This window comes from Xenia sp. Carnegie-2017, unplaced genomic scaffold (genome assembly GCF_021976095.1).
Source record: "Xenia sp. Carnegie-2017 unplaced genomic scaffold, XeniaSp_v1 HiC_scaffold_22, whole genome shotgun sequence".
In the NCBI taxonomy this organism is placed as follows: domain Eukaryota; kingdom Metazoa; phylum Cnidaria; class Anthozoa; order Malacalcyonacea; family Xeniidae; genus Xenia; species Xenia sp. Carnegie-2017.
In genome coordinates this window covers 859367-875657 of record NW_025813485.1, presented here as the reverse complement: position 1 = coordinate 875657, position 16291 = coordinate 859367, and the positions used below count along the sequence as shown (strand labels likewise).

Here is a 16291-nt window from a genome sequence, read left to right as displayed (position 1 = left end):
AGGTTTACCCATTTATGAGCCACAGAGCCAATCAGAATAGACGATCGTAAATTTACTGGTAAAATAAAATAAATTGAAGGTTTCTAAATTCTAATCTTATGTCTGCATTCTGCAATTATTCATATATTTGTACACTTGTTTAAATTCGCGTTCTGCTGCTGACGCATTTCGCACGGGTAAATTTCTCAATTTTTCCATCTATACTATTAATTTATCATTCAGTGTAATTAATAGATTTCTCACCACTTTCTTCGCAACTTTTCTTTTGGCTTATGTAAATAAGACAATTTTAAGTCTTAGTCCCCTTCTTTCTGTTGCCATCTGTTAACGTCCATAATTAACTTGAGTAAAAAATTAAAATTAATTTGCCGATATTGCACTTGCGTTTTTCTTTCCAAATTTGGATCATCGCTCCTTTTACTATATTTACTAAATTATTTGCAACTGTAAGCCTTGATTCACGCATATGTTCACGAACCGTAAGGTGAGATTTATTTCCTAAAATTTTGATGATTAATTTAGATGCATGTTATGCTCTGAAACAGGATATATCTTTGTACCACGTTTTGCCCATGAATGGATGCTGCCTTTAGCTATTGAAGAGTCTAGTAGATAACACATGAATACTCTCCTGCCCTGGTTTACCAACATTGCAATAGTGATAAGTGACGCAAATTTGCTGTTTGAGATGTTAATGCTCTGGGCAAATTTTGCTATTTTTTAAGCAAAGTGAAACAACAACCTACATCAAGTGAAAGAACGGAGACCTGGTAGTATAGTAGACCTGGTTTCTTTTATAAAGTAATCAAACTGAAAAACCTGTGTTGGGTTAAGGTGCAAGTTACATTAAACAAAATGTAATTTCAAAGCAAGACATGTTTGTAGAGAAATTCATGTACGTACAGTAGTAAAACTGAAAATTTATTAAAGATCTCTAAAAAATAATCATTTTTATTATACAGAACTATGTCAAGTCTTACAGAAGTTTCCAGTAGCAAAACATTTGGTGGTTATCAAAAAGTTTTTAACCATAAAAGGTGACATTAATATACACGTTCTCTTTTAAAATCAAAAGACCAATTAGTAATTTAATAGATAAGTCAAGGTAAACTAATTTAATAAGAGTGCAAATTTATGTTGTTTTGTAGTAAAGAACTAGCTTGTAATATGAATTTTGCAATTTACATTCCACCACAAGCAAGCCATGGTAAAGTTCCAGTGTTATTTTGGTTGTCAGGTATATATATCTAACTTTTTGTAGTTATTGAAGCCAGAAGGGAAAGCAAAGTTTGCTTAATTTTTTGTCTTGTAATAATTAACCATAACTGAGATAAAAATTAGTTGTGACACATATATAATATGCAAGGTTTTTCTGGTTTGGATAAAATATTTTATTAACACTTTGTCCTGAATGGTTTTCCATAAGGATTTCAAAACATAGTGGATGGTTAATATCTATAAATAAGAAATGATTTATCACTTGGGTTGAAGCCATTCACTTTAAAATATTTTTTAAACAGCCAATTATAGAGAACGTTTTGCTGACATTTTGCATGGAGAGGTTTAAATGCTCTCAAAATGAGCTTATGTCCTAATGCCTTAAAAAAACACTTTTGTCTGATAATATAGGTTTAACATGCACAGAAGGAAATTTCATAACAAAGGCAGGATGTCAGAGAGTTGCATCAGAGCAAGGAGTTATTGTTGTTGCTCCTGATACAAGTCCACGTTAGTTGGAAATTACTAATTATATGTTAAAAGCAATGACTTTAGCATATTTTTTTATTTCTTAAGGTAATTGTAACATTGAGGGAGAGGATGATAGTTGGGATTTTGGAACAGGAGCAGGATTTTATGTTGATGCAACAGAAGAAAAATGGAAGAAACATTTTAGAATGTACTCTTATGTCACAAAAGAGGTTTATTTTTGGAGTTCATGATTAACAAAATGGCAAAGTTTATTGCATTTGGCTAGTTATTAAAAAGTTAACTGATTTTCATTTTTACCATCTCTTTGTTTTTTTTCTCATTATGCCTTGTTTGCAGATGTGTTTAATGAGTTTTTAGCAATTGCTTTTCACAGAACCTAATTTTATTGTTGTATTTAAGGCAGTTTTTATGAATTTCTATAGCTTCCTGCTCTTGTTAGCGCCAATTTCCCAGTTCTTGAAGGACACATGTCAATTTTTGGTCACAGGTTTTATGTTTAACAGCTTGAGATTTAAGTTAAAAAAAAATTTGACTAACGTGGTTTGTGCTTTATTTTTTTTCAGCATGGGCGGTCATGGTGCACTGATTGCTTTTCTAAAAAATCCTCAATTATTCAAGGTTAGCCATTTTTATTGGAAAACTTTGCGTCATATCGTTATGACATTTTAAATGTTTCTTAACATAAACTAGATTCAAAATGTACAAACAAGCTGTCAAATTTTTTTGCCAAGTGTTACGCTAGACCATCCCTGCAAGTCATTTTTTTGGTTCACTTGACATTGTGTGTCAATTAACAGTATCTAAAACAATTAATTTAATAATGAGCTGACCAGTAAGCCAATGAGATTTCTTCAAGGGAAGGCACGACAGTAATGAATACTAGTAGATCATCACGTGAATACTATTAGATCATCACGTGAATCCAAACAGTGATTGATTTAGATCACGGGTTAGAAACACTTGACAGAATGATTGTCGTTGTAAAGAAGCCATTTTTCGTGCTAAAATATTTTTTTTGTTAGTCAGTATCAGCGTTTGCCCCAATCTGTAATCCAATTAACTGTCCTTGGGGACAAAAAGCTTTCAAAGGATATCTTGGAAGCAATGAAGACTCGTGGAAGGTGGAATACATTCAATAAATATGAAAAAGTGTAGAGTTGAGAGCTGAATTTTATAATTTTGTTGCTAGACTTATGATGCTTCGGAATTAATAAAAAATTACGAAGGTCCAAAGCCGGAAATTCTAATTGACCAGGTATAATATTTGGTTTAGAATGAAGTTTGCGGATGAATTGATGAGTAAGTTGATTGTCTACTTGGTAGGGAGTTGCTGATAGTTTCTATCATTCAAAACAACTGCTTCCTGAGACATTTCAAGAATCGTGTAAACAAGCTGATTATCCTTTGAATATACGAATGCACAAGGTTAGAAAGTCATTTCTCCCCGGTTAACTCATTTAATCTTATTGTGTGTGGGCCAAACTAAAAATTTTATAGCAGTTATCATTCATGATCCATTACGAGCAAAATATTTCGGGACATAAAGCTAAATGATTTTCGCGTACTTGTCGTAAAGCTTGTTTAAATGGTCAGCTTGAGCCCAATAAACTTCTCATTTATTGCTATACGTACGACAAATTGTAACAAATCGTGATTTATTTTAAGTCGATTTTTACACTGAACAATTTTTTATTTTCTTATGTAGGAATATGATCATAGTTACTATTTTATCTCAACATTTGTAGAAGATCACGTAAAACATCATATGAAATTTCTCAAATCTTAGCAACGAAATCGTTTTTTGTGTATGTATGGTAAAAATAGTGATACAAGTGTAGTTTAAATTTAAATACGAAATATATTGTTGATGCGAAAAAAGATGTTGAAATATTCATCTTTATAAAAAAGCAGAATACATTGTCAAATTTACATGAATAGTCATAAGTTTTCGGTAAACGTACAAATTGTCAAGGAGGGAGAAATGGACTTGCTTACGTCATGAGTGTTAACCTTTAGTAACCTTAATTCGGAGCGCCTATTTCAATAATCAATTATAATACCTTAATAAAAACCATTAAAATCTGGAACTTCGTTTTCACCCAACGCGGTCTCGCCTTGTTTACAATCTGCAGAATGTCCTCATATTAGATGGTAAAAGTATAAAAGCAATCAGTTTCAAAGCATTGAATTCAAATTGCAGCCATTTTTGTCGATCAGATGAGAACCCGTTTGTATTTTGGTGTGTATAGCAAAGACAAAACTTGAAACGAAATTCTGCTACAATAGACTTGTCGTGAGCATCTGTTTTCGATGGTCGTTGGTGTTGAGTTAGAAAGATTGAACGATTCATTGGTAAAAGTTTGATCTCATCTTCTTCGTGATCATTAAGGTTCATGTTTTTAAATTCATAAAGTTGAAAAAGTACGAGATTTTTTCACAATGGCGCCAATGTCTTAACGTATTACACGTTCAATTTGTCAGTGTATGTCTACTGTAACCTGGTCAAGCTTTAATGATAAATATTCTTGGCTTTTTATGGAACATCACTTTCCCCATGTTTTACTTATACTTCTCTATAATGGATGACAAGTGAAAGGAAATATTTATGGCAAGTTATAAATTCACTGACGAATCAGTCCACTCTCAAACGAAGGACATACAAAAAAGTTAATTTCGCCACACATTTTTTAAAATTTCATATGGGCCATTTCCATTGGTCAGGAGGAGCTTCTGTTTGAAGTGGTTGCCATGGTTCCCATTCTTTCATTTTTTCAGCCAAAGTAAGTTCATCCTTTGCCTGGATTTCATGTTAGTAAATTAAAATACGATTAAGTTTAATGATAAAATACGATACATTGTTTACTGAACAACGTGCTTTGTTGTAAAGTAAATGGTTTGAACCCGGGAGTATCGTTACATGTTTGTAAATGTAGATCGTCCAGGTTGGTATAGTCCTGAGAAGGACTGTTTGTGTTGTTGTTGACTGACGTTTCGACAACCTTAGCGGTAGTCATCTTCAGAGTCGAAAATCAGTCAACAACAACAAAAACAGTCCTTCTTAGGACCATACCAACCTGGACGATGTACATTTACAATTATGTGCTTTGTTGTATAATGTACAACCGCCTAATCGTATAATGAACATTAATGCCCAACTTATTGCAATACAGTGGCGTTGCTAAGTTGCGTTGCACTTACGCTTTCTACGTTGTCAACTGAGTGGTAAAGTTTTTTGTTGCTTGAAAATGAAAAAAAAACAAACAATAATTCTAAAATAATTCAAAAGGGCAAGAAAGAACAAGAGATATTGTGGTGCTTGTCATGAACAACACTACATCATATCAGAGAACGTGACATCGTGAGCAAGCACACTCGTAGACTCAATCTTCTAGACACAAAAATACACAAATAGCATAAACTAAGTTTAAGGCTCATGAAAATACTGCAATTCTATGAGTATTATAATATGAAAACGTTAGAATCAATAATACAACTACATAACGTTGTAACACGAAGAATGTACAAATTCGCCAAGGTTTAACTGGAAAGTTCAAAAATTGAAACTATTTATGTTGTGATTAATGTTTCAGAAATTTCCTACAGCAGAGGCAACTTCGCTTTCAACTGACGTGGGACAAATTCTGATACCCCCTGGCAAAATAAGCTTTTAGCTTGTGCCCCCCTCCACCACTCGCAAAATCCTGGCGACGTCACTGTTGCAATAATATAAACTGCCATTGTAATTAGTAATATAAAATTCTCTTTTTTAGTTCTAATTACAATGGCAATTCATACTATAGCAATATGCTGGGCATTAATGTTCATTATAATATCATTTATTGACAAAATGGATCATCTAAAGTTCAATACCTTGCCATGATAGAAGGCCAGGTGGCTAATGGAGATTTTTAATGAGTTTTTAAAAGTGTTTATTGACAAGTTATGTTTATCTTCAGTTTAACTCATTTCCACCATGTTTGACGTACGAGTACTCATAGCAATAACAAAATGCATGTTGTATCGTTAATTCATATTTTTAACGATAAAAAGACAATGGTTGTATATTATGTACCTGCTGAATAACTTCTTCAATTTGACCACAGCCAATCTTCTTTTCAAGTTCTTCAATATTTCTCTCCTAAAAATAGACATGAGAATTAAGTTGAACCAAGGCTACGGAATGCAAACTATTCGATTTGTAATTAGAAAATTTGCAGCTAATTTGAAAAAAATATAAGATTATTTAACCACCAGATTTCCAAATTTTTCTTCATTACAAAATTCATTTCAAAATTAGAAATTCTTCCATAAATTGTAAATTGACATCACAAGCAATAATTAATAGTCTGAGTGTTTTCGACTAAATTAAAGGTACAAAAATATACAAAATGTTTCAATTTGTTCAGTATGCCAAAATACTGATAACGAAAAACACAATATTTGGTAACTTAAAACACAACATTTAAAAATCAATTATCGATATTTTGATAAAACTTAGGCAGCTGAAATACAGATAGACAGTCCACACAATCTTATACCAAAAGTTTATAATTTACAACTGTTAAAAATGGTGTTTGCTATTAGACACGTAAATTTTTAAGTCTCTTCCAATCCAAGTACATCTCTTTGATAGTTGAAAAGCATATACATGAAAAAACGTTGGCAAAGCCAAAAATCTCATTCTGGTAATTACTGTAAAAAATCAGGAGGACATGAAAAGTAGAAAGTTTTTATTATTCACAGACTATAAAAAACATAATTTAAGAAAAACATGACATTTATTATTTAAATTTTATTTAACGACATAAAACACAAAATCATTTTACCATTTCAACTAATTTCATTCGTTGTTTAGTCAAACTTTCTGTGGATGTTCTATAAACAGCTGAACTTGGCATGACAGACAAGACCTTTAGTGTTTGACCATACAACGACATCAGAGTCTACGTTTGAAAGAACAATGATTTATACAAAGATCAGGACAGGTTGCACAAAGAATAGCGCTATCCACTGGATAGCAAAATCTTTTGAATGTTAAAAAATCTCTTAAAAGCAGAAAATATACGATTTGAGCAAAGCATTAACTGAAATATAATATTGACTCTAAGATTACAAAATTTCTTTGTTATAAGGGAAAAAAATACACCCATTTTTAGAAGTTGGAAAATTTTACAATCCAATAAATGATATCAAGGATTCGTGCAATCGGCTCAAAAACATTAATTATCATCTAAGTTTACTAATGAGCCATGAATTAACCATAAAAGTAACATATATTTCAATGTTTAGTTTTTCATTTAATTTTAATTCTTGCATCATGAGGTGAACATCCATGGACTTTATTGAAAACAAAAATATTTTGAATAAAACCTATCAGAATGAGTGTATAGATATCATTGTGAATATTCAGGAGGGACTAGACTGTAAGTATTTACACAGTTGTGACGTCATTTGGCTCATCAAGTGTGTAAAAATTATTTTGTTATTTAAAATAATCAAATTAAATTTTATTGATAAAATTGGTTATTCCATATAAGCACGTGGTGTCAAGTTATTTTTTGATACAATGCAATGAAATCATAATGACAAAATTTTTTTATTTGATACAATCATGTTATATCAGCTGACATGATTTTAGTTAAATAATAGAATAAAATAAATAAAGCAAAATATTCTTGTTAGTAAGTTAAATAATAAAAACACATTTGGCACCCCATATTATTTATCCTTGACATTATATAAAGTTCAAGATTTTTTTGCGGTTTTTAATCAAAAATTTTCTCTGAAATATCTGTTTGATAGATGACTTTAGTTCCAAAAACCATCGAAGAGAATGTAGAGTGTTTTATTTTGCAAAACTTTATTGCAGACGCAATCTTCACACAGCTTGTGATGTACATATCAGAAATACACTATCTATAGTTAATTTTCCTTTAAGTATCAAAATATTGCTCATGGAGTCCTTTTACTATAAATGTTCATTTTGTGTGCCATTTTCTGTTGAACATTGCTCAAAAAGAACAAAGTAATTTTGTAAATAAAACAGTTTGTCATTCAAGTGTTGTTCATGTTTGTTTTTTGGCAGCTCAACAACAATACTTTAACCTGTTTTTGTAAGTGAAAAGTTAATAAAACTTAAATGAAACAAAAGTAATTTAAATACATGAATAATTTAAATACACACCTCTCTTGGTTGCTTGGCAACAGCAAGTCCAGTCAAACCAGTTGTCTGAAAACAAAAATTTTAAACATCTAAGCAAAAACTATTCATAATCCAAGTGGAATTTAAAAATTGACTACAAAAGATGTAACAAGATTATAATAAATGAAAATCTTGTATGCCTGAATTTCGTTTTTGAAATGCTTGAGAAATGGAACTTTTGAGCATCTGCTACTACTTTTTTTTGCTTTTTGCCACAATATGAACATATGTGCATCATATTAGCCAAATAATATTATACTTTTTTAAAATTTCCATGAATAGGATATACACTTTACTCAAAAGCATCATCAGAAATAAAACATTACAAACTTTCCAATTTGAGAGATAGGAACTTGGTAATGAAAAAAAATCAATTTGGAAAATATAAATATATATACTTCTTAGAACAGATCATTTCACACACAGACTGTGAGCCTGCGAGCAGACTTATTGTTACACAGAGAAAGTATTAAAATATTTGTAGTTAATTTCGAGGTCTACAACAAAATATTTATCTAATGTCAATAATTATGTGAGCTCAATTTCAAGCAGACTACATTCATTAAGAGTAACTCAATCAATAGTCATGAAACATGTATGATGTAAGAAGCACACCGAAGGACTGTAAAATTAAAAAGTGTAAATTATATAAACTAAATAAGTATTCTATTCAAGCAATTTGCCTAACTCAGGTGAAACATTTTCTTATTATGAGAATCCGCGTGTAATTTTTCTGTCAAAATAAACAAGAGAAATTTAAGACAAAAACACATTTAAGTAAAATTACCTTCTTCAAATACGGCACAACTTTCGCCATCTTTGATGCTTTTGATAGAAAACCTAATTGAAGTATGACTGTATAGAGTCATCCGCTGACCAGTAATAGATTTGGAGATTATTTCTGAAAATAATTTCTGAGAGTTTGATTTATGCTGAGTCAGTGTTATGTTGATCAAAAAGCAAATGCTAGCGTGGCCCAATAACAACCATCACAATGGTGATTATCTTGTGTCCATGCTTGTTTCACGTTTTCCTTTGTAAATTTTAAGAATTCAGCGAAAATGAAGATATACTTTCAGCTATCATTTTTTCTGTTCTTTCTGCAAGAACATTTTGTGCAAGTTATGTCAGATGTTGATGAAGAAAATATAAAGAATTATGGCCAAATACCGAGTCAGTTGGAACTTTGTATCTTTTTCTTCGTACTGCAGTAGTTTTTAAAATTATAGAAACTTGCAAAACATTGCCTGCGCAAGCCTACAACAGCAAGGAACATGTAGGAAAATTGTTATTGTCTGACATTTTGGTTTTTCATACTATTATTATCATCAGTATTTATTATTATTTATTTTAGCATATTTTTTGACTTATTGTATACTTAATGTTGGTGGTAGTATTTCAGAAATATTTTCAATGTATACATAGAGGTTGTGGAGTTGAATTCACCGCTTTTATAATTTTTTCTAAACATTAACACCATAATTTGGAACTTACATGATTTTTGTTATTTTCAATTTTATATTAGGTTCATTTTTTTGCATTTCTTAACCATGAAATTAGATCGGAGCTTATTTAAGCAAAAGCGAGCTGAGCAGATGATGGCAGTAGAAAGTATAATTAAAATGGAGAAGTATGAAAAACGGTATCAAATAATCAATATGATTTTTGAAAAAATTCTTAAGGTAAATTTTTCTTTTTATGTATTACTAGACCTTTTTATTCTGAGTGTTATATTCCTGTGACCAAGGAATGAAAAAAGTCGAAAATGTTTCCTCACACAAACTGTCTGCCTATTTAAATCGGGAGGGGAGGTGTGCATTATGGCGTTTTTTTAGTTACTTTGCTATGTTTGAAAGGTATATTCTCACCCTCCCTTCCTGTGTAAATAGCCATTTTATTTAGAAGCAATTTCTTAACTTTATTTGTCTAGTAGCTATATACTTATCTTATAGATAACATACGAGTTTGTAAGAGATAAAACAATGTTTAATGTAGGCAAGCATCTGCTACGTTTGCCTACTGCATCTCTCATTGGTGTGTGAGAATACAATTGTTTTTTTAATTGAGACTGTTCAAGAGGCAAAGAATGAAATTGTTACAAGTGGTTACATTGCTGGGGATGAATTTCCTGATGAACAAAAGCAAAAGGAAGGTAAATATATATTGACTGATGTGGTATACAATACCATTTTACCCAGATGTTAATAAATTGTTAAGCAAGCCTCAGCAATCCAAATATAATTACATTCTTCATTAACTTCTTTTTCCCAGCAATTGGAAACATTGTTGAAAACACAGCATTTTTGGGAGACATTGTATTGCGTTCACCAGACATTGCACATAAGGTGATAATTGTTATAGTTTGTTTATGTTTTTCTGTGTATTTAACACATTGAATAACTGTTCAAATAAAAAAATAATCAAATGTAATTCATTATATGTAGTTGTTTGCAAGAAACAAAGAATGGAAGTTACTAACTTTATGGAGTTTAAGTTTTACCAACAATACAAGAATATATGATGATACAGATAGCAAACTACTACACTTGGTAAGAAACTATCATCAATAGAGTTGCCATCAACTCACAGTGAACTTTTTACTTTTTCAATAGATGGCACAAGAACTGAATCTCATTCCTCGTGATGCAAATTATTTCAACCCATTTTCTGACAAAGCTAAAATAAAGGTAAAGTACAATAGTAAACTAAAACAACAGGATTTGGCTGGAAAAGTAAAAGAAAATAAAAATTACACAAGGGAAAATTACAAAGCAAATTTATAAATAAACAGAATATATTATCAGGAAATGTATTAAAAAATTAATAACAGTCTTTATTTGTAACATAAGGTAACATTGGAGATATTCTGTGGTGTATAATTCCCACCTTACTAAATTGTTCTGTTCTTCACTAAATGTGAAAACAAAAGATTCCTAAAGAAATGAATAATGTTAAAGTTTTAATCCAAAACTTGAAAACTGGATAATCAATTAAAATATTATAATGGTGGTGTATTTTGGTGAATTGCAGAACAGTGAGTATGAAAGAAAAACACAAAAAGAAACTCAAAATTCGTCGAAGCATGAAACTAAACGAGATAAAAAGAAAAAGAAATCAAAAGGACCAAGACTCAGTCATGCCGAACTATGACGATCTAAACATAAATAAGTATCTACAGCTATCAAGAAATATTTTTTTTGCCCCCACCAGCACAAAATAAACCATTTGTACAGAATTAACTTTTATCCAATGCCAATTTAGATCGGCAACAAAAGAGCAACACTCGTACGTAAATTATAAACTGTATTAGGTTTCTTTGAAATACATTGTTTTCTACGAATTATAATTCGAATATAGAAATAATATTATAAGCCTGCAAATTATCCAGCTTCCAACATTCCTGAATGAAACAATCAACATACACTATTGTATTTAAATTACATGTAGTTGACAATGAGTCCGTGATTATTGCATTAGTATGATTTCAATTGGAAAGTAGTAACTTTTGAATAAGAAGCTTTTATGAAAAGTTTTTATACAATCTTCTTTTTCTCTATTTGTGGCTGTAATATTAACGTAACAAGTATTAAAAATAATGCAGGGTAGTTTAAGATTACAATTCTTTTCATGATAGATTTCTGAAGAAAAAAACTAAAAGTCGCGTTTATGGCTTTCTATCACCCATTCACTTAGTAAAACCTTAAAGACGTAAGCTGTGGTTAAAATTTTCTCACTGAGTCTTCAGATCCATTGAGTTCTATAATAACTGGAGCGGCTATCTCAAGCGCGGCCTTAGATATCTGATGTCGCCAAAAAACAATTTTGCGGACATTCTTGTGGATACATCACGTCGTTACCATTTATTCATTTAATCATTTTGACGAAAACTTCTCTATTAAAAAAGCCTTGCATACAAGCTGAATTTACATTTGAAATGCTTGCACAAAATTTACATATAAAAATTTTCGTTTTATATAAACTATAAAAATAAAGCTGTACCTATATTAGAACACACATATGAAATATAGTAACTTTTGAAATATGTAAAATGAAAATATTTTGACCTGAAAATTTGCTGGTGAAAAGCGCTTTCGAAATATGGTATCTTGCAAATAACCTCACTCTTTTGCTTGCATTTAAAGTTCAAGAATTAGCAGTTTTTCCTTTCTCGTCTTAAAATTTTCCGTGCTGAAATATTGATAATAACTTCTTTACATGTTTGTATATGATGATCGTCCAGGTTGGTATAGTCCTGAGAAGGACTGTTTTTGTTGTTGTTGACTGACGTTTCGACAACCTTAGCGGTAGTCATCTTTTGACTCTGAACATCGTCAGTGAACAACGTCAGTCAACAACAAGAAAAACAGTCCTTCTCAGAACTATACCAACCTGGACGATCTACATTTACAAACATGTAACGATACTCCCGGGCTCATACCATTTACTTTATTACAATAATTTCTTTGCTGGTTTTTTTGTTCATTTGGTAATTTCTTCATGCTCTATTTCTTTGGACGTTCATTTGAGCTTAATATCCTTTGATCTCTGTGATTTGGAAACTGTGGTGTAGTTGATAGATAAAGAATCCTATGATTGTTTCAAGAAGTTGTTATATTATATTCTGAGAATAAGCTTAAGAACTTCGTCTTGTCTTCTTTCAAAATTTAACGTGGAAAACAAAAAACTTTCCCGAGAGAAAGCTTTCAATCGCGAGATAGAGTGAAATTTGACCAGTACAAATTCTAATATCGTTCCTGAATTACCAACGACTCTGCTGGTATTCTTGGTGTTTCTTCGCAAAATGTATTCAATGAGATTAATTGTTTACGCTAGAAAATTTGCTGTATGTAAATAGCAAATCTCTTTTTTCAAAAAAGTTTTACAAGAAAAAATGTTGAACAACGCTCGTCTTTGCCCTTTGACCTACACTAAAGTCTTGATCTTATGACCATCAACTTGCGGTATAAAATTACTTTATCACTCAGTTACAATAATTGACATAACAACGAGATGAATTTTGAAGTATTTCTTTTATTGAACTTATTGCCATTGGCAAGAGGAGGGAAACAGCCAAATATTTTGTTTATACTTGCGGATGATTATGGTTTTAATGACGTTGGTTATCATGGTTCCAAGATTAAGACACCAGTACTTGATAAACTCGCAAAAGAAGGTGTCATTCTTGAGAAATATTATGTTCAACCAATTTGTACGCCAACAAGATCAACAATACTGACGGGAAGATATCCAATTCATACTGGTTTACAACACGGTGTAATCAATCCTGCGCAACCGAACTCTATTCCTCTTGATGAAACAATTGTCGCAGAGAAATTAAAACAAAGTGGCTACAAGACTCATATAGTCGGCAAATGGCATAATGGTTTTTATAAAAAAGAATGTATGCCAACATACAGAGGTTTCGATACATTTTTTGGATATCTTACAGGAGCTGAAGATTATTATACCCACGTTTCAAGTGATCGTGTTCGCATAAATAAATCATCATATGCACAATTCTATGGTTATGATTTGCGTAGAAATGAATCAGTAAGTACAAAAGAAAAAGGTGAATACTCTACCTTTATGTTTACAAAAGAAACTCAAAAGATCATCAGGAATCATAATACTAGTTCTCCTATGTTCTTATACTTGGCATTTCAAGCTGTTCATTCTCCTTTGCAAGTCCCAGAACAATATATCAAACCATATGAAGGGATTAAAGACACCAACAGACGTATTTATGCTGGAATGGTGTCAGCTATGGATGAAGCCATAGGCAATATAACACAAACACTCAAAGAAAAAGGAATTTGGAACAACACTATCTTGATATTTAGCACTGATAATGGTGGTCAAGTGTACCGAGGAGGAAATAACTGGCCATTAAGGGGTTGGAAGGGATCATTATGGGAAGGAGGTATACGTGGAGTGGGATTTGTCAACAGTCCTTTGTTAGCAAAACCAAAAAGAGTCTCATATGAAATGATTCATGTTTCTGATTGGTTTCCAACATTGGTAAAGTTAGCTGGAGGTGATTTAAATGGCACCAAGCCTTTAGATGGTTTTGATGTTTGGGAAACCATCAACACAGGTGAGCTTTCCCCAAGGAATGAAATCTTGCATAATATTGATTCAGTGCCTCCATGGTATCATAAATCCTTTGAATATGGTGATAAATGGTGCCCACAAGCAGCGGTACGTGTTGGAGACTGGAAACTACTTAAAGGTTGCCCAAGAAAGTCTGGTTGGTTTCCACCACCAAATTCAAATCTTCATTTGAACTCACAAACAGATTCTAGCAACAAGACTAAGAATTTGTTTTTGTTCAACATAGCAGAAGATCCAGAAGAACGACATGAACTATCTTCAAAGTTTCCAGAAAAAGTTAAGGAGTTATTGGCCAAGCTTCAAGAATACAATAATACTGCAGTACCTGTGAAATACCCTAAACAAGATCTTGCCTCAAATCCGGCATTCTTTAATGGTGTGTGGTCACCTTGGATTGTTTCCAAACATGATGATGCTGAAGGTAAAATAGTATAATGAACTAAAAAAAAGATTTGCCTTGAAATGTAAAAGAAAAGAAAAATTTCACGAGGGAACATTATAAAGCATTTATTTTCAATATGGTAAATTAATCAAATTTACGAATAAACAGATATATTGTTGGGAAATGCATTAAAAAATTTAATACCAGTCTTTATTTGTAACGTAAGGTAACATTGGAGATATTCTCTGGTGTATATTTCCCACCTTACAAAATTTTTCTGTTCTTCACTAAATGTGAAAACAAAAGATTCTTAAAGGAATGAATAATGTTTTAATCCAAAACTAGAAAACTGGATAGCCAATTAAATATATTATAATGGTGTTATATTACGGTGAATTGCAGAACAGTGAGTATGAAAAAAAACACAAAAAGAAACTCAAAATTTATCGAAGCATGAAACTAAACGAGATAAAAAGAAAAATTGTTATATGCTGTGCGGTGTTTCAAATTAAATGAAGATATGATCTTCGCACTTTGCTGGACAATTTAAGCAATTGTCCCATGAACCTGAAAAATTCAGGTGACTCAACGGGATCCCGTTTTCGTGATCCAACGAGTCACCTGAATTTTTCAGGTTTATGAGACAATTGCTTAAATTGTCCAGCAAAGTGCGAAGATCATATCTTCATTTAATAGAAAGAAAAAGAAATCAAAAGGACCAAGACTCAGTCATGCCGAACTATGACGATCTGAACATTAATAAGTATCTACAGCTATCAAGAAATATTTTTCTTGCCTCCACCGCAAAAAAGAAACCATTTGTAAAGAATTAACTTTTATCCAATGCCAATTTAGATCTGTAACAAAAGAGCAACACTCGTACGTAAATTATAAACTGTATTAGGTTTTTTGAAATGCATTGTTTTCTACGAATTATAACTCGAATATAGAAATAATGTTATAAGCCTGCAAATTATCCAGTTGCCAACATTGCTGAAGGAAAAAATCAACATTCACAATTGTATTTAAATTATCCAGGGTGTATAAAAAAAGTAGACTCTTTTAAAAAGTTCTTTAAAACAATACGTGCGTGGAATAAGCGAAAACTTTTAGTTATTCTAAATACTTTAACGTTCGCTGGTACAGCTGGTAATAAAATGAAAGACTTTTTCCAGTAAAAAACTGATGCTAAAAGTCCTTCTAAACAAGCATTGCACACGAAAAATACCCAGCGTAAAAAGTATTTAAACATACTGATTCAAAATATGGTCTTTGTTGTTAAAGCTACAAAAAATTTAAAGTACTGTTTCATCATTTCAAATAAATTATATACAAGTCAGAAATTTGCATAAATTACAATGCTGTTATGAAGAGTTTTTATTTAATCTTCTTTTTCTCTATTTGTGGCCGTAATATTAACGTAACAAGTATTAAAAATAATTCAACGAAATTTAAGATTACAATTTTTTTCATGGTAGATTTCTGAAGAAAAAGAAACTAAAAGTCGCGTTTATGGCTGATTATCACCCATTCACTTAGTAAAACCTTAAAGACGTAAGCTGTGGTTAAAATTTTCTCACTGAGCTTCAGATCATGCAGCCAGACGCTGCTTGGTACTTGTAGCGTACCTACTTTTATTTCCTATGTGACAATTTTCCGGACTTTCTTGTGGATACACACGTCGTTACTATATATTCATTTAATCATTTTGACGAAAACTTCTCTATTAAAAAAGCCTTGCATACAAGCTCAACTTACATTTGAAATGCTTGCACAAAATTTACATATAAAAATTTTCGTTTTAGATTTACTATAAAAATAAAGCTGTACCTACCTTAGAACACACATATAAAAAATAGTAACATTTGAAACATGTAAAATGAAAA

The 16291-nt window shown here is 31.4% G+C and overlaps 4 protein-coding genes across 5 annotated transcripts; 3 read left to right on the top strand and 1 right to left on the bottom strand.

Moving 5' to 3' along the window:
• The first annotated feature begins 348 nt into the window (after positions 1-348).
• Positions 349-3808, top strand: LOC124446490 (S-formylglutathione hydrolase-like). Of its 2 annotated transcripts, none has more exons than XM_046997336.1 (11): positions 349-484; positions 963-1037; positions 1149-1237; positions 1630-1728; positions 1795-1919; positions 2133-2197; positions 2274-2328; positions 2733-2831; positions 2900-2965; positions 3034-3135; positions 3416-3808. In XM_046997336.1, the coding sequence occupies exons 2-11, from the start codon at positions 967-969 to the stop codon at positions 3494-3496; spliced, it is 852 nt and encodes a 283-aa protein (XP_046853292.1). In that variant the 5' UTR covers positions 349-484; positions 963-966; the 3' UTR covers positions 3497-3808. The 2 variants fall into 2 exon arrangements, with proteins under 2 accessions (XP_046853292.1, XP_046853291.1); XM_046997335.1 differs by lacking the exon at positions 349-484 and adding an exon at positions 861-895.
• A 375-nt stretch (positions 3809-4183) lies between these two features.
• On the bottom strand, positions 4184-8757 carry LOC124446491 (NADH dehydrogenase [ubiquinone] 1 alpha subcomplex subunit 5-like). Its single transcript, XM_046997337.1, has 5 exons — positions 8700-8757; positions 7895-7939; positions 6537-6653; positions 5783-5848; positions 4184-4507 (listed from the first exon to the last, which is right to left on the bottom strand). The coding sequence occupies exons 1-5, from the start codon at positions 8727-8729 to the stop codon at positions 4406-4408; spliced, it is 360 nt and encodes a 119-aa protein (XP_046853293.1). The 5' UTR covers positions 8730-8757; the 3' UTR covers positions 4184-4405.
• A 92-nt stretch (positions 8758-8849) lies between these two features.
• Positions 8850-11448, top strand: LOC124446871 (coiled-coil domain-containing protein 134-like). Its single transcript, XM_046997751.1, has 7 exons — positions 8850-9100; positions 9473-9594; positions 9980-10064; positions 10184-10257; positions 10357-10461; positions 10525-10599; positions 10943-11448. Exons 1-7 carry the CDS (start codon positions 8974-8976, stop codon positions 11060-11062), a joined length of 708 nt encoding a protein of 235 aa, XP_046853707.1. The 5' UTR covers positions 8850-8973; the 3' UTR covers positions 11063-11448.
• A 1403-nt stretch (positions 11449-12851) lies between these two features.
• Positions 12852-14789, top strand: LOC124446838 (arylsulfatase B-like). The gene has a single exon (XM_046997718.1). It carries the CDS (start codon positions 12923-12925, stop codon positions 14456-14458), a length of 1536 nt encoding a protein of 511 aa, XP_046853674.1. The 5' UTR covers positions 12852-12922; the 3' UTR covers positions 14459-14789.
• Positions 14790-16291: the final 1502 nt, after the last annotated feature.

Bases quoted from the DNA above. Each gene is read 5' to 3' on its own strand.
- LOC124446490 (XM_046997335.1), top strand. From the start codon at position 876: ATGTTTGTAGAGAAATTCAT. The intron at 1,920-2,132 runs GTTTATTTTTGG...GAATTTCTATAG, and splicing joins ACTCTTATGTCACAAAAGAG to CTTCCTGCTCTTGTTAGCGC. The intron at 2,832-2,899 runs GTGGAATACATT...TTTTGTTGCTAG, and splicing joins GCAATGAAGACTCGTGGAAG to ACTTATGATGCTTCGGAATT.
- LOC124446491 (XM_046997337.1), bottom strand. From the start codon at position 8,729: ATGGCGAAAGTTGTGCCGTATTTGAAGAAG. The intron at 7,940-8,699 runs GTAATTTTACTT...TTTTGTTTTCAG, and splicing joins TTGTGCCGTATTTGAAGAAG to ACAACTGGTTTGACTGGACT. The intron at 5,849-6,536 runs GTAAAATGATTT...GTCTATTTTTAG, and splicing joins GAATGAAATTAGTTGAAATG to GAGAGAAATATTGAAGAACT.
- LOC124446871 (XM_046997751.1), top strand. From the start codon at position 8,974: ATGAAGATATACTTTCAGCTATCATTTTTTCTGTTCTTTCTGCAAGAA. The intron at 10,462-10,524 runs GTAAGAAACTAT...CTTTTTCAATAG, and splicing joins ATAGCAAACTACTACACTTG to ATGGCACAAGAACTGAATCT. The intron at 10,600-10,942 runs GTAAAGTACAAT...GGTGAATTGCAG, and splicing joins CTGACAAAGCTAAAATAAAG to AACAGTGAGTATGAAAGAAA.
- LOC124446838 (XM_046997718.1), top strand. From the start codon at position 12,923: ATGAATTTTGAAGTATTTCTTTTATTGAACTTATTGCCATTGGCAAGA.